This window comes from Salvelinus alpinus, chromosome 2, assembly GCF_045679555.1.
Source record: "Salvelinus alpinus chromosome 2, SLU_Salpinus.1, whole genome shotgun sequence".
Lineage (NCBI taxonomy): Eukaryota > Metazoa > Chordata > Actinopteri > Salmoniformes > Salmonidae > Salvelinus > Salvelinus alpinus.
In genome coordinates this window covers 102,101,508-102,119,643 of record NC_092087.1, presented here as the reverse complement: position 1 = coordinate 102,119,643, position 18,136 = coordinate 102,101,508, and the positions used below count along the sequence as shown (strand labels likewise).

At 41.5% G+C, this 18,136-nt stretch overlaps 2 protein-coding genes across 2 annotated transcripts in view; one reads left to right on the top strand and one right to left on the bottom strand.

Annotated features, from left to right (window-relative positions):
* LOC139546449 (piggyBac transposable element-derived protein 4-like) overlaps window positions 1–18,136 on the bottom strand; it is a 252,812-nt gene that overhangs the window by 72,304 nt on the left and 162,372 nt on the right. The window lies entirely within an intron of this gene.
* The window catches only part of LOC139552019 (zinc finger protein 721-like), a 106,506-nt gene that overhangs the window by 55,980 nt on the left and 32,390 nt on the right, over window positions 1–18,136 (top strand). The window contains 2 exon segments of the mRNA XM_071363356.1: window positions 1,919–2,705; window positions 2,707–2,945. Coding sequence (XP_071219457.1) covers window positions 1,919–2,705; window positions 2,707–2,945 — 1,026 coding nt within the window.

Below are 18,136 nucleotides of genomic sequence, written 5' to 3'. Positions count from 1 at the left end.
TTTACTTTACCCAAAATATGACATCAGCGATAGTCAAAATGTTGAAAATCTGTGAACGTCTAAATAAGAAATTGGGCCATTTAAACAGCAGGTGTCGAACCCTTTCGACAACGGGGAGATTTACTGATGTGCTTTGTGTCTTCGACGTAAAAACAAGTTTTGGACTTCCACTTAAAATTACTTATTTACTTATTTTATGTTTGAGGAAGTGTGTACAGTTGTGGCCAAAAGTTTTGAGAATAAAACAAATATGAATTTTCAGTCTGCTGCCTCAGTTTGTATGATGGCAATTTGCATATACTCCAGATACTCCAGAATGTTGTGAAGAGTGATCATATGAATTGTAATTAATTGCAAAGTCCCTCTTTGCCATGCAAATGAACTGAATCCCCCCCCAAAACTGGAAGCTTCAAAAGGAGGGTGGTGCTTGGAATCATTGTTCTTCCTCTGTCACCCATGGTTACCTGCAAGGAAACACATGCCGTCATCATTGCTTTGCACAAAAAAGGCTTCACAGGCAAGGATATTGCTGCCAGTAAGATTGCACCTAAATCAACCCTTTATCGGATCATCGATAACTTCAAGGAGAGCGGTTCAATTGTTGTGAAGAAGGCTTCAGAGCGGTTTAATTGTTGTGAAGAAGGCTTCAGGGCGCCCAAGAAAGTCCAGCAAGCGCCAGGACCGTCTCCTAAAGTTGATTCAGCTGCGGGATCGGGGCACCACCAGTACAGAGCTTGCTCAGGAATGGCAGCGGGCAGGTGTGAGTGCATCTGCACACAGACTGATATTCTGCAAAAGGTACAGGGATTGGACTGCTGAGGACTGGGGTAAAGTCATTTTCTCTGATGAATCCCCTTTTCGATTGTTTGGGGCATCTGGAAAAAACCTTTCTCTGAGAAGACAAGGTGAGCGCTTCCATCACTCCTGTGTCATGCCAACGGTAAAGCATCCTGAGACCATGTGTGGGGTTGCTTTTCAGCCAAGGGTGTGGGCTCACTCACAATGTTGCATAAGAACACAGCCATGAATAAGGAATGCTACCAACACATCGTCCGAGAGCAACTTCTCCCAACCATCCAGGAACAGTTCGGTGACGAACAATGCCTTTTCCAGCATGAAGGAGCACCTTGCCATAAGGCAAACGTGATAAGTGGCTCGGGGAACAAAACAGCAATATTTTGGGTCCAGGGCCAGGAATCTCCCCAGACCTTAATCCCATTGAGAACTTGTGGTCAATCCTCAAGAGGCGGGTGGACAAACAAAAACCCACAAATTCTGACAAACTCCAAGCATTGATTATGCAAGAATGGGCTGCCATCAGTCAGGATGTTTTAGCCCAGAAGTTAATTGACACCAGGGTGGATTGCAGAGGTCTTGAAAAAGAATGGTCAACACTGCAAATATTGACTCTTTGCATCAACTTCATGTCATTGCCAATAAAAGCCTTTGACACTTATGAAATGCTTGTAATTATACTTCAGTATTTCATAGTAACATCTGACAAAAATATCAGAAAACACTGAAGCAGCATAATTTGTGGAAATTAATATTTGTGTCATTCTCAAAACTTTTGGCCACGACTGTAGGTCGCATTCTGTATCATACAGCTATGAAAGTTATATATTTAGAACCACCTGCTCAATTGGAATTAAGCGACGCCTGTGTCTTGAGTGTCCAAGAACAGTTTCGTTTTTTGTGTTCTGACTTGAAAAACAGAATGAATAAATAAGTAATGTAAACATTATCAGTAATTACCAGGAAACTCTACAACATTTGTTTTAAAATCACACCAAGATTGTTAAAACTGACCTTAGGTTATTGAGCGATCTAATTAGGATTTACCCTCGTAGCAAGGCCTATTTATCATGTGGATGTTTCATTCAGGTCTCTTTTTTTAAAAACACATTGTCTTTGGCAGGAGAAAGACCAGACTCAGAGAAACCAGAGCCAGGGACGTCCAAACCAACAAGAAGACACCAGTGTTCCCACTGTGGAAAGTGTTTTAACCAGTTAAGGGACCTGTACCGACATGAGAGAATACACACAGGGGAGAAATCTTACCACTGCTCCCAGTGTGGCAAGTATTTTAACCTTTTAGAGAACCTTAAACAACATGAGAGAATACACACAGGTGAGAAGCCTTACCACTGCTCCCAGTGTGGAAAGTGTTTCAACCGGTCAGGGCATCTGAAACAACATGAGAGAATACACACATGGGAGAAGCCTTACCACTGCCCCCAGTGTGGCAAGTGTTTCAACTGGTCATGGAATCTGAAAACACATGAGAGAATACACACAGGGGAGAAGCCTTACCACTGCTCTCAGTGTGGCAAGTGTTTTAACCATTTAGGGAACCTGAAACAACATGAGAGAATACATACAGTTGAAAAGCCTTACCACTGCTCCCAGTGTGGCAAGTATTTTAACCAGTTAGGGAACCTGAAACAACATGAGAGAATACATACGGTTGAAAAGCCTTACCACTGCTCACAGTGTGTAAAGTGTTTCAACCGGTCAGGGGATCTGAAAAAACATGAGAGAATACACACAGGGGAGAAGCCTTACCACTGCTCCCAGTGTGGCAAGTGTTTTGACCAGTCAGGGAATCTGAAAAACCATGAGAGAATACACACAGGGGAGAAGCCTTACCACTGCTCCCAGTGTGGAAAGTGTTTTAACCAGACAGGACACCTGAAACGACATGAGAATACACACAGGGGAGAAGCCTTACCACTGCTCCCAGTGTGGAAGGAGTTTTAAACAGAAAAGCAACCTCAACCAACATGAGATAATACACAACGGGGAGAAGCCTTACCACTCCTCCCAGGTGCAAAGCTTTTGCCCATTTAGGAAGCCTGAAAGAACACATGAGACTGCACATGTGGAGAAGGCTTACAAAAGCTCAGACTGTGGGAAAACATATTACTCACAACAGTCACTTAAACGTAATTAGAGAATCCACACAGGAGAGAGAAATTACTTCTCTTACATGTATATTGATATTTCACATCACATTGACTTAAAATTCATCAGAGAACATACACAGTTATCCCGTTGTCTTATATTGTTGACTGATACTGTGTTTACCTGTTTTTACCATATGAAATTGCTTCTTCCAATTATTGATAAACCTGTACTTGTTAAAAAACTGACTGTTAGAACTGTTAAGTCTCCATGGATTGATGAGGAATTGAACATCTGTATGGTTGAAGGTGATGGGTGCACATCTGGCTGGCTTATGTACTGCAAATTGAGAAATGTGACCAAACTCAACAAAATAATACACTTTATTAGGAAGCCAAGATCAATGATATAAAGAATGATGGGAAAAAAACTTGTAAAAAATCATAATGAAAGAAAAGCAGTGCAAGTATTGAATGTTGTAAAGTTAGTGTGGGAGAGGTGGAAAAATTGTTATCGATCAATAATGACATTGACAACTTAGATGGGAAGCTACTGAGGACAGTAGCTGACTCTATAGCCACTCCTATCTGTCATATTTTTAATCTGAGCCTAGAGGAAAGTCTTTGTCCTCAGGCCTGGAGGAAAGCCAAAGTAATTCCACTACCCAAGAGTGGTAAACACGGCCTTTACTGGTTCTAACAGCAGACCTATAAGCTTGCTGCCAGCTCTTAGCAAACTGTTGGGAAAAATTGTGTTTGACCAAATACAATGATATTTCTCTGTAAACAAATTAACAACAGACTTTCAGCATGCTTATAGAGAAGGGCACTCAACATGTGCTGCACTGACACAAATGACTGATGATTGGTTGAGAGAAATTGATAACAAGAATATTGTGGGAGCTCTGTTGTTAGATTTCAGTGCAGCCTTTGATATTACTGACCATAACCTGTTGTTTAAGAATGTCTGTGCTATGGCTTTTCAACCTCTGCCATAATGTGGATTCAGAGCTATCTATCTAGTAGAACTCAGAGGGTTTTTAAAGGAAGCTTCTCTAATGTCAAACATATAAAGTGTGATGTACCGCAGGGCAGCTCTCTAGGCCCTCTACTCTTTTCTATTCTTTCCAATGACCTGCCACTGGCATTAAACAAAGCATGTGTGTCCATGTATGCTGATGATTCAACCATATAAGCATCAGCAACCACAGCTAATGAAGTCACTGAAACACTTAACAAAGAGTTGCAGTCTGTTTTGGAATGGGTGGCCAGTAATAAACTGGTCCTGAACATCTCTAAAACTAAGAGCCTTGTATTTGGTACAAATCATTCCTTAAGTTCTAGACCTCTGCTGAATCTGGTAATGAATTGTGTTGCTGTTGAACAAGTTGAGGAGACTAAATTACTTGGCATTACCTTAGATTGTAAACTGTCATGGTCAAAACATATAGATTCAATGGTTGTAAAGATGGGGAGAGGTCTAGCCATAATAAAGAGATGCTCTGCTTTTTTGACACCACACTCCAAAAAGCAAGTTCTGCAGGCTCTAGTTTTGTCTCATCTTGATTATTGTCCAGTCGTGTGGTCCAGTGCTGCAAGGAAAGACCTAGTAAAGCTGCAACTGGCCCAGAACAGAGCGGCACGTTTTGCTCTTAATTGTAATCAGAGGGCTGATATAAATACTATGCATACCAGTCTCTCTTGGCTAAGAGTTGAGGAGAGACTGAGTGCATCACTTCTTCTTTTTATAAGAAACATGAATGTGTTGAAAATCCCAAATTGTTTGTGTAGTCTGTAAGGGAATTCTGCCCACACAAGAGACCACAGGAAAACTTATTTGATCAGAGGTTAGTTTGTTTAATAAGGATTGCAACACAGAGTTTACACTTACATATCAAGACTGAACATATCAAGACTGTTTCAAGGACAGCTTTTTTCCATCTACGTAACATTGCTAAAATCAGAAATTTTCTGTCCAAAAATGATGCAGAAAAATTAATCCATGCATTTGTTACTTCTAGGTTAGACTACTGCAATGCTCTACTTTCCGGCTACCCGGATAAAGCACTAAATAAACTTCAGTTAGTGCTAAATACGGCTGCTAGAATCCTGACTAGAACCAAGAAATTTGATCATATTACTCCAGTGCTAGCTTCCCTACACTGGCTTCCTGTTAAGGCAAGGGCTGATTTCAAGGTTTTACTGTTAACCTATAAAGCGTTACATGGGCTTGCTCCTACCTATCTTTCCGAGTTGGTCCTGCTGTACATACCAATACGTACGCTACGGTCACAAGACGCAGGCCTCCTAATTGTCCCTAGAATTTCTAAGCAAACAGCGGGAGGCAGGGCTTTCTCCTATAGATCTCCATTTTTATGGAACAGTCTGCCTACCCATGTGAGAGACGCAGACTCGGTCTCAACCTTTAAGTCTTTACTGAAGACTTATCTCTTCAGTAGGTCATATGATTGAGTGTAGCCTGGCCCAGGAGTGTGAAGGTGAACGGAAAGGCTCTGGAGCAACGAACCGCCCTTGCTGTCTCTGCCAGGCCGGTTCCCCTCTCTCCACTGGGATTCTCTGCCTCTAACCCTGTTACAGGGGCTGAGTCACTGGCTTGCTGGTGCTCTTTCATGCCGTCCCTAGGAGGGGTGCGTCACTTGAGTGGGTTGAGTTACTGACGTGATCTTCCTGTCTGGGTTGGCGCCCCCCCTTGGTTTGTGCTGTGGTGGAGACCTTTGTGGGCTATACTCGGCCTTGTCTCAGGATTGTAAGTTGGTGGTTGAGGATTACCCTCTAGTGGTGCGGGGGCTGTGCTTTGGCAAAGTGGGTGGGGTTATATCCTTCCTATTTGGCCCTGTCCGGGGGTTTCTTCGGATGGGGCCACAGTGTCTCCTGACCGCTCCTGTCTCAGCCTCCAGTATTTATGCTGCAGTAGTTTGTGTCGGGGGGCTAGGGTCAGTTGGTTACCTGGAGTACTTCTCCTGTCTTATCCAGTGTCCTGTGTGAATTTTAAGTATGCTCTCTCTAATTCTCTCGTTCTCTCTTTCTCTCTGAGAACCTGAGCCCTAGGACCATACGTCAGGACTACCGGGCATGATGACACCTTGCTGTCCCCAGTCCGCCTGGCCTTGCTGCTATTCCAGTTTCAACTGTTCTGCCTGTGGTTACGGAACCCCTACCTGTCCCAGACCTGCTGTTTTCAACTCTTAATGATCGGCTATGAAAAGCCAACTGAGATTTATTCCTGATTATTATTTGACCATGCTTGTCATTTATGAACATTTTGAAAATCTTGGCTCTCTCTAATTTTCTCCTTCTCTCTTTCTTTCTCTCGGAGGACCTGAGCCCTAGGACCATACGTCGGGACTACCGGCCGTGGTGACTCCTTGCTGTCCCCAGTCCGCCTGGCCTTGCTGCTATTCCAGTTTCAACTGTTCTGCCTGCGGTTATGGAACCCCTACCTGTCCCAGACCTGCTGTTTTCAACTCTTAATGATCGGCTATGAAAAGCCAACTGAGATTTATTCCTGATTATTATTTGACCATGCTTGTCATTTATGGAAATTTTGAAAATCTTGGCTCTCTCTAATTTTCTCCTTCTCTCTTTCTTTCTCTCGGAGGACCTGGGCCCTAGGACCATGCGTCGGGACTGCCGCCCGTGGTGACTCCTTGCTGTCCCCAGTCCGCCTGGCCTTGCTGCTATTCCAGTTTCAGCTGTTCTGCCTGCGGTTATGGAACCGCTACCTGTCCCAGACCTGTTGTTTTTCAACTCTTGATGATCGGCTATGAAAAGCCAACTGAAAATTATTCATGATTATTATTTGACCATGCTTGTCACTTATGAACATTTTTGAACATCTTGGCATAGTTCTGTTATAATCTCCACCCGGCACAGCCAGAAGAGGACTGGCCACCCCTCATAGCCTGGTTCCTCTCTAGGTTTCTTCCTAGGTTTTGGCCTTTCTAGGGAGTTTTTCCTAGCCACCGTGCTTCTACACCTGCATTACTAGCTGTTTGGGGTTTTAGGCTGGGTGTCTGTACAGCACTTCGAGATATTAGCTGATGTACGAAGGGCTATATAAAATAAAATTGATTGATTGATTGATTGATTGACTTACAGCAATTTGCAAGCAACACTCAGTTCAAAAGATGGTGTTTTCCCTTTTTATCCCCTACTGAGGATCACCCCGCCTAGGGTGATGTCCCTTAACTTTATTACCATATAAGCTCATAATTAATAGTTGCTAATACAAAGATGTCTCTGCTAGGCGGAGTTCAGCTTATTGCGTTATTGGCAGTTAGTTTCCCAATCACTCTTCCCCTTATTGCTATCATGTCAGACTGGAAGTAAGACTGGAACATAGTATCAACAGGAACTCTTAGTTCCCTTTATCCATCTGTTACCTAAAATATAGTTTCAACACACAGACATCTGACTTTGTACAGTTGACCTTTTCATTCACTTGCAAGGTGTCAACCACTGATTCTTAATCTCAAGCTAAAGCAAAACATGAATCATTGTACTTTTGTCATCACAGGTGCTCCTATAATGTACAGATATCATCAAAGTTCTTACAAGTCAACTTACACACAGCTCTGACACACACACTTTTCCCACCAGACATGCCACCGGGGGTCTTTTCACAGTCCCCAAGTTTCCAGAACAAATTCAAGAAAGCGTACAGTATTATATAGGGCCCTTATTGCATGGAACTTCCTTCCATCTCATATTGCTCAAATAAACAGCAAACCTGGTTTCAAAAAACAGATAAAGCAACACCTCACGGCACAACCCCTCTCCCCTATTTGATCTAGATAGTTTGTGTGTATGTATTGATATGTAGGCTACGTGTGCCTTTTACAAAATGTATGTAGTTCTGTCCTTGAGTTGTTCTTGTATCTTGATGTTCTGTATTATTGTCATGCCTTGTCAATTTTCATTCTCTATTTTGGTTAGGCCAGGGTGTGACTCGGGTGGGAATTCCAGTTTCTTTATTTCTATGTTTTCTATTTCTTTGTTTTTGGCCGAGTGTGGTTCCCAATCGGAGGCAGCTGTCTATCGTTGTCTCTAATTGGGAATCATACTTAGGCAGCCTTTTTCCACCTGTGTTTTGTGGGTAGTTGTTTTCTGTATAGTTGATTTGCCCTACAGAACTGTTCGTTCTTCTCTTTGTTATTTTGTTCGAGTGTTTTTTGATTAAATAAAAATCATGAACACTTACCACGCTACGCTTTGGTCCATGCCTTCCGATGAGAGACGTGACAATTATGTGTCATGTTTTGTGTTGACCCCAGGAAGAGTAGCTGCTGCTTTTGCAACAGTTAATGGGGATCCTAATAAAATACCAAACTCTGTTATTCTCTCTGAGCTCAGAAATAAAGAATCTTGGTTTGACTTGGACTCCAGCAGATCCTTATATTATAATATCCACTACAACTCACCCACAGATTGCTGATTCATGATTGTCTCAATGAAGAGTTCCTCATTCCACTTTCCTGGGGGCATTTACAAGCCTCCCACTGGTTGAATAAACGTTGTTTCCACATTAAATTAAAAAACATCCTTAACATTGATGAACCTTCACTATCTTCATCCCTAAACTAGTAATATTAACTATTGTCTATTGTTATTCTCAATAACCTTCCTGGCCATATGAAATCCAAGCTAAATACAATGTTCCCACCAGTTTTCATGTCTTTGGTTTTGCAAACATTTGTTTATTCGATTATATTTCTCATTAGGATGAATATTGTTTTAATTCTATATGGGTCACGCATTGCTTTGGTCGTGTGTTCCCTTATGGGTCAATGATTTTATTTAGAATATAGCAATTATGTTCTCTCCTCAATCACTTACAGTTTCTTTGGAAAGTATTCAGACCCCTTGACTTTTAGGTTTAGGTCATCATTAAAGGCGACATCTTAAATATTACAATGACCCTTTCAAAGACAGACATCCCCCGGACCTCCCCCCATAACTATTTTTAAAAGGGTAAAAATGATCTGTTTTCTATAGCATTAAGGTCAGGGCTTTGTGATGCCCACTCCAATACCTTGACTTTGTTGTCCTTAAGCCATTTTGCCACAACTTTGGAAGTATGCTTTGCGTCATTGTCCATTTGGAAGACCCATTTGCGACCAAGCTTTAACTTCCTGACTGATGTCTTGAGATGTTGCTTCAATATATTCACATAATTTTCCTCCCCCATGATGCCATCTATTTTGTGAAGTGCACCAGTCCTTCCTGCAGCAAAGCACCCCCATAACGTGATGCTGCCACCTGTGTGCTTCACGGTTGGGATGGTGTTCTTCGGCTTGCAAGCATCCCCCTTTTTCCTCCGAACATAACGATGGTCATTATGGCCAAACAGTTCTATTTTTGATTCATCAGACCAGAGGACGCCTTCAGGCGTTTGGAAATCGCTCCCAAGGATGAACCAGACTTGTGGAGGTCTACAATTTGTTTTCTGAGATCTTGGCAGATTTTATTTTATTTTCCCATGATGTCAATAAAGAGGCACTGAGTTTCAAGGTAGGCCTTGAAATACATCCACAGGTGCTCTTCCAATTGACTCAAATGATGTCAATTAGCCTATCAGAAGCTATGAAAGCTATGACATAATTTTCTGGAATTCTCCAAGGCTGCTTAAAGGCACAGTCAACTTAGTGTATGTAAACTTCTGACCCACTGGGATTGTGATACAGTGAATGGTAAGTGAAATAATCTGTCTGTAAACAATTGTTGGAAAAATGACTTGTGTCATGCACACAGTAGATGTCCTAACCGACTTGCCAAAACTATAGTTTGTTAACAAGAAATTTGTGGAGTGGTTGAAAAAGGAGTTTTAATGAGTCCAACCTAAGTGTATGTAAACTTCGACTTCAACTGTATATACTGTACAGTATACTGTATCCACTATATATTGCACCTTAGCTGCTCTGTTACTGCTCATCCATCTATTTTATACTTATATATTCTCATCCCTTTACTAGATTGTGTGTATTAGGTTTAGTTGTGGAATTGTTAGATATTATCTGTTTTATACTGCTGCACTGTCGGATCTAGAAGCACAAGCATTTTGCTACGCTCACAATAACATCTGCTAACCATGTGTATGTGACCAATCACATCTGCTAACCATGTGTATGTGACCAATCACATCTGCTAACCATGTGTATGTGACCAATCACATCTGCTAACCATGTGTATGTGACCAATCACATCTGCTAACCATGTGTATGTGACCAATCACATCTGCTAACGATGTGTATGTGACCAATAACATCTGCTAACCATGTGTATGTGACCAATAACATCTGCTAACCATGTGTATGTGACCAATAACATCTGCTAACCATGTGTATGTGACCAATAACATCTGCTAACCATGTGTATGTGACCAATCACATCTGCTAACCATGTGTATGTGACCAATAACATCTGCTAACCATGTGTATGTGACCAATAACATCTGCTAACCATGTGTATGTGACCAATCACATCTGCTAACCATGTGTATGTGACCAATCACATCTGCTAACCATGTGTATGTGACCAAACACATCTGCTAACCATGTGTATGTGACCAATAACATCTGCTAACCATGTGTATGTGACCAATCACATCTGCTAACCATGTGTATGTGACCAATCACATCTGCTAACCATGTGTATGTGACCAATGACATCTGCTAACCATGTGTATGTGACCAATAACATCTGCTAACCATGTGTATGTGACCAATAACATCTGCTAACCATGTGTATGTCACCAAAAACATCTGCTAACCATGTGTATGTGACCAATAACATCTGCTAACCATGTGTATGTGACCAATAACATTTGATTTGATTTCAACAAAACAAATCCATGTGATGATGTTTGATTAATGTGGAAAACTCGCTGTTGGCTGGGCTCCCTGCCTGTGCCATTAAACCCCTACAACTCATCCAGAACGCTGCAGCCCGTCTGGTGTTCAACCTTCCCAAGTTCTCTCACGTCACCCCGCTCCTCCGCTCTCTCCACTGGCTTCCAGTTGAAGCTCGCATCCGCTACAAGACCATGGTGCTTGCCTACGGAGCTGTGAGGGGAACGGCACCTCCGTACCTTCAGGCTCTGATCAGGCCCTACACCCAAACAAGGGCAATGCGTTCATCCACCTCTGGCCTGCTCGCCTCCCTACCTCTGAGGAAGTACAGTTCCCGCTCAGCCCAGTCAAAACTGTTCGCTGCTCTGGCACCCCAATGGTGGAACAAACTCCCTCACGACGCCAGGTCAGCGGAGTCAATCACCACGTTCCGGAGACACCTGAAACCCCACCTCTTTAAGGAATACCTAGGATAGGATAAAGTAATCGTTCTAACCCCCCCCCCCCCCCTTAAAAGAGTTAGATGCACTATTGTAAAGTGGTTGTTCCACAGGATATCATAAGGTGAATGCACCAATTTGTAAGTCGCTCTGGATAAGAGCGTCTGCTAAATGACTTAAATGTAAATGTAAATGAAAACTGATTGGATTTGTAAAAAGCCATCAACATCAGGTATTTTTATTAATTTTCACACAACTGGCAACCTAAATCCAGTGACAGGTGACATTTTGTGTTGATTTCATGTTGAATTCACTTTAGTTGACGACTCAAAGAAATGTAAATAGAAACTAGATGTTGAACTGACGTCTGTGCCCAGTGGGCTGGATTTGAATAAGCGGCAGGTGTTGGATCAATATCCACCTTAGTAGCTAAGTTTCCATGTAATTTGCGACAGATTTTCATGTGAATATTCTCAAATCTGCATGAAACAATATACGCATTTTCCCACTGGAAATGTCTGCATCAAACAGATTTATTGCGGATAAAAGTCTGCGTGAGGAAGTAGTGCACTGAACAAAATGTTTTGCTTTTGAATTCCCATGTACTGAATTAAAAATGCATTTTCAACTCTACTGATGGTTTTGAAAAACCGTTGAGTTATATAGCAAACGTGCTCTTGTCCAGTGCACTGTAGCCAACAGCTCACAGATACAGTGCTGGTAGGCTACCTACATGATGAGATTATTATGGATAAGAGAGATATTATTTTATTTGTCAAATGGCAACCAAGCATCGATCATCATGTCACCAGAATAAGACCAACAAAATGTATTGGAAAGGAGCATCAAGCTCATCACATGTAGTTTCACCACCCTGTGAAGTTCATAACTTATTTCATCTGTAGCCTAATAAACTGCATGTGTTCCCAAATCGTAGAGGGAGGACCACACAACATATCATCACGTGACTCCAAGTTAACTAAGATATGATCGTTACTAAATCAATATTTGCGCATAAAGGATTAATGCCGCCATTTCTCGTTTATACATTTTTACTGAGACAAAAAGACCCAACCATGTCAAACGAAATAATAAATCGTCTGTCGGCATTTATAAAAGTGTACAGGCATATCCTGTTTCCATCAGCCCGGTGATTACTTTTGAAATGGTTGGATCAATATCCACCTTCATGATATGGATGAAGCCTGATTTGGAATGTCTGAGTAGTTCTATATGATGTCATAATAGATCCCTCTGATAATCAAGTGATATTCACATGTGATGCATTTGCTCCATTGTTTACATTTAAGTTGGAGGCCCACTTTGATGATTTATGTCTTACATAGTGGGGCTTCAAAAGAATAGTATGGTGACATCTTAGTGTGGCTTGAAATTATTAGGATTATTAATGGGCTGATGGTTGGTGGTGCTACTATATAGGTAAGGTTGTCCAATATGAATGTTCAATACACACAATAGGTTGATCGGTAGCCAGTTAGCTAGCTGCTACGTCTTTAGCCGCACAGCTAGCTAACACAGCTCGCTATCAACAAAGTCAAAATGGACTCCAGGCCTGGTGGTGGCAGCAGTGCACTACAACCACTGTTTACCGGAGCTTCCAGAATGAATTTTTTTTGGGCTATATAAAGAGGGCACGACAAAACCTATTCCCCCTCAGGAGACTGAAAAGGTTTGGCATGGGTCCTCAGATCACAAAGCAGGGCCAGACGGATTACAAGGACGTGTACTCCGAGCAACTGGCAACTGTCTTCACTGACATGTTCAACCTCTCCCTGTTTGAGTCTGTAATACCAACATGTTTCAAGCAGACCACCATAGTCCCTGTGCCCAAAGAACACCAAGGTAACCTACCTAAATGACTACCGACCCATAGCACTCACGTCTGTAGCCATGAAGTGCTTTGAAAGGCTGGTCCCGTGTGGCTCAGTTGGTAGAGCATGGCGCTTGCAACGCCAGGGTTGTGGGTTCATTCCCCACGGGGGGACCAGGATGAATATGTATGAACTTTCCAATTTGTAAGTCGCTCTGGATAAGAGCGTCTGCTAAATGACTTAAATGTAAATGTAAATGGTCATATCTGTGGAGATGGGAGAACCTTCCAGAAGGACAACCACCTCTGCAGCACTCCGCCAATTAGGCCTTTATGGTAGAGTGGCCAGACGGAAGCAACTCCTTAGTAAAAGGCACATGACAGCCCACTTAGAGTTTGCCAAAAGGCAAAAAACAAGATTCTCTGGTCTGATGAAATCAAGATTGAACAATGGCCTGAATGCCAAGCGTGACGTCTGGAGGAAACCTGGCACCCTCCCTACGGTGAAGCATGGTGGTTGCAGAATCATGCTGTGAGGATGTTTTTCAGCGGCAGGGACTGGAAGGCTAGTCACAATTGAGCCAAAGATGAACAGAGCAAAGTACAGAGAGATCCTTGATGAAAACCTGCTCCAGAGATCTCAGGACCTCAGACCGGGGCGAAGGTTCACCTTCCAACAGGACAACGACCCTAAGCACACAGCCAAGATAACGCAGGAGTGGCTTCAGGACAAGTCTCTGAATGTCCTTGAGTGGCCCAGCCAGAGCCCGGACTTAAACCTGATAGAACATCTCTGGAGAGACCTGAAAATAGCTGTGCAGCAACGTTCCCAATCCAACCTGACAGAGCTTGAGAGGATCTGCGGAGAAGAATGGGAGAAGCTACCCAAATACAGGTGTGCCAAGCTTGTGTCATCATATCCAAGAAGGCTCGAGGCTGTAATCACTGACAAAGGTGCTTCAACAAAGTACTGAGTAAAGGGTCTGAATACTTATGTAAATGTAGTTTTTCAGTTCAAATTTCTAAAAACCTGTTTTTGCTTTGTCATTATGGGGTTTTGTGATGACGGGAAAACATATTTGTATTAATTTTAGAAAAAGGCTGTAACGTAACAAAATTTGAGGCTGTAACGTAACAAAATTTGGAAAAAGTCAAGGCGTCTGAATACTTTTCGAATGCTGTCCTCTCCAAATTTAGTTGTATTTTATTGGTTGGAATTGTTTTAAGATGGCCATACCGTGGATTATTTAGCTGTTTGATTTTTAATTCTAGGACCCCTTTAGGTATATAAAATATATGTGTTTATATATATACAGTACCAGTCAAAAGTTTGGACACACCTACTCATTCCAGAGATTTTCATTATTTTTACTATTTTCTGCGTTGTAGAATAATAGCGAAGACATCAAAACTATGAAATAACATATGGAATCATGTAGTAACCAAAAAAGTGTAAAACAAATCAAATTATATTTTATGTTTGAGATTCTTCAAAGTAGCCACCCTTTGCCTTGATGACAGCTTTGCACACTCTTGGCAATGTAGAAAAAAGTTAAAATAAAGAAAAACCCTGCAATGAGTAGGTGTGTCCAAACTTTTGACTGGTACTATATATATTTTAATCAAATATTGAATTTGGGCTTTACTAATATTGCCCATAGAAATGCATTGATAAACACGTTGATAACTGGAAAAATATATATATATTTTTTTTAAGGAATAAGGTTTTGAAGTGTCTGTCCTATATCTAGGCGATATAAGAAAGCTCAGGTAATATTTTATATATTGTTTTACATATATTTAACCCCTTATTTTGGGGGGCACAAAACTACCTCCGTACTTCCATTTGTGTGTATAGGTTACCTTCAAACGAGTTCCGATGAGCAACATAGAGAACACCGTTATGTTGGTGAGTCTCCCCTTTTCCATTTTATTTTGTAGCTCAAACGGTTTGGATGCTACAGACATTTTTTCGTGAGAAGACCCGATATTTGGGATGTCTTATGGTCTGACAAAAACCGCTGTAGCGACCACCTTCCACCTCACAGGCGGAAGGCCGACATTTGCAGATGTGATGGATTGAGACGCAGCCCATGCAACAAAACAGATCTTTATCTTAAACTGATGGATTTGGATGGGGATTTTTTTTTTACTATGTTACTTAGATTGACGCACAGGTGCTTCAATAGACTCTTAAGGATTAACATCACCAGTAGGCTAAGGCTATCACATCCTTATGATATACAGTATCTATTTTCATAAGAGTAACGTGACTGCATTAACATCACCAGTAGGCTAAGGCTATCACATCCTTATGATATACAGTATCTATTTTCATAAGAGTAACGTGACTACATTAACATCAGCAGTAGGCTAAGGCTATCACATCCTTATGATATACAGTATCTATTTTCATAAGAGTAATGTGACTGCATTAACATCACCAGTAGGCTAAGGCTATCACATCCGTATGATATACAGTATCTATTTTCATAAGAGTAACGTGACTGCATTAACATCACCAGTAGGCTCAGGCTATCACATCCTTTTTTTTCTAAATTAGTGGCGTTTGAATTTGTTGATAAAATGCAGGACATGATTGTTTGGTTGTGCTGGGACTGTCCGGGACATGTGGTCACCCTAATTACCCGCCTCACTGACTCTCCCTTGGCCAGGTGAAACGACCTCTCTCTCAGAAGCACTTCTCTCCCTGCCTCTCGCTTCAGTAACTCAGCCACTCTTTTATCATCAGATGGTCCGTCAATCTGTAAGTCTCTGCTTTCTTCGCTTTTGATGTGCTGGTTTTGTTTTAGTTGTGTTCTGTGGGCTCCTGCCTGTGCTACTTGGTCTCGAGTTGTTAACAATGTTGTGCTCTGGCTTGCTACTTACTACGTATTGTGGTGGTTGGCTAGCTAGGCTAGTTAGCTGGCTAGGCTAGCAGGTTAAAATAGCTAATGTTAGCTGGCTGGCTAAGATAACTGCATGTAACATGATTTGATAACTGGTTAGATGGCATTGTGTATTTACAAAACTTTGGTTTACTTTAATATGGCTCAATTTGCTAATAAAGCTGTAAATTAGCACTAGCTAGGTGTTGAAAGCCACTGGCTGACTCATGCAGTGCTGAAGTAGGTAGGCCTGGTAGGGCTAACATTAGCAGGCTAGTTGCCTAGCAACCTTGCAAGCTTATCTGTAACCGTCAATTCATAAAGTATTTGCTTGTAAGTTGGCTGAAAATGTTATTGAAACCACTAGTCATGAGTGCACACGATTTGGTTTAATTTGAAGTGATCTATTTGAAGATATTTCTGTCAGAGTTTACATTGTAGGGAATAGGCTGGCTAGCCGGGTCCTCCATATTACTTCACAGCCTGTAAAAAAACATTCTGACATGACTTCGGCATTCTTTGGAATTCTGATCGGTTTTATGTACTCTAAAAATAGAAAAGAGAGGTGTAACTTTGCATTGGGACTTGTGATGCTATACTAATGCAGATCCATATGTTACATGTGGTTACATTTAGCTACCTCCACTTTAAGGGAGTTGTATGGCCACATTTAGATGTGAAAAAATAACAGAGAAAACTATTTCTATTCTAACAGTATTTGGGTCATTCTTGAGCTCTGGTTATATTTCAGTCCCACTGACTGATTTTGTTAATAAATTGAAATGTCCAGTATAATGAATAGAAATAAATATAGAATTAATTTAAACTTTATTATTCCAAAATCATATTTTTTTAACTGACACCAAAAATTGTTTCACGTCCCCCAGGCGTTTCAATAAATGTTTACTTGGGAAATTAATATTAAAATGTGCACATCATTTAATGCAAACATAAATTTGTGTTATTTTGTTGAGAAAGTATTTTTATCAAATAAATGCATTATTATTGATTAAAATCACACAATTTAGCTCTGTCCCTCAGTCTACATGTAACGGGTTGTAAACCTGTGACAGGGTTGAGTTATTTACTTTATTTATGAATATTGCAAAAAACAAATTAATAATTGAATATATTATACATTATATATTGTTTATATTCACTTATAAAACATGCTGTAATGTGTTCTATGTGAACAGAAAATATATTTTATGGCAGGTAGCCTGGTGGTAGGAGAGTTGGGCAAGGCTCTTCAGTTGTTCCTTTAATAAGTTGCTCTGGATCCTAAATTACTCAATGATTATAGTGTATACATTTATATATTCTAAGAATCTTTGATTTAACGTTATTCCATTGAAACATCTAGGGAAGGATGGCACCCACATCAGCAGCAGAACGACAAAGGCAGTGTCTAGCACGTCACAATGCTGACCCAGTAAAAAGGGAACAGTACTTTGAGAGGGATAACGATATCATAACCGCCATCGATAAAAGACATTACTGTGCAGCCGTCTTCATCGACCTGGCCAAGGCTTTCGACTCTGTCAATCACCATATTCTTATCGGCAGACTCAGTAGCCTCGGTTTTTCTAATGACTGCCTTGCCTGGTTCACCAACTACTTTGCAGACAGAGTTCAGTGTGTCAAATCGGAGGGCATGTTGTCCGGTCCTCTGGCAGTCTCTATGGGGGTACCACAGGGTTCAATTCTCGGGCCGACTCTTTTCTCTGTATACATCAATGATGTTGCTCTTGCTGCGGGCGATTCCCTGATCCACCTCTACGCAGACGACACCATTCTATATACTTCCGGCCCTTCCTTGGACACTGTGCTATCTAACCTCCAAACGAGCTTCAATGCCATACAACACTCCTTCCGTGGCCTCCAACTGCTCTTAAACGCTAGTAAAACCAAATGCATGCTTTTCAACCGTTCGCTGCCTGCACCCGCACGCCCGACTAGCATCACCACCCTGGACGGTCTATAAGTACCTAGGTGTCTGGCTAGACTGCAAACTCTCCTTCCAGACTCATATCAAACATCTCCAATCCAAAATCAAATCAAGAATCGGCTTTCTATTCCGCAACAAAGCCTCCTTCACTCACGCCGCCAAACTTACCCTAGTAAAACTGACTATCCTACCGATCCTCGACTTCGGCGATGTCATCTACAAAATAGCTTCCAATACTCTACTCAGCAAACTGGATGC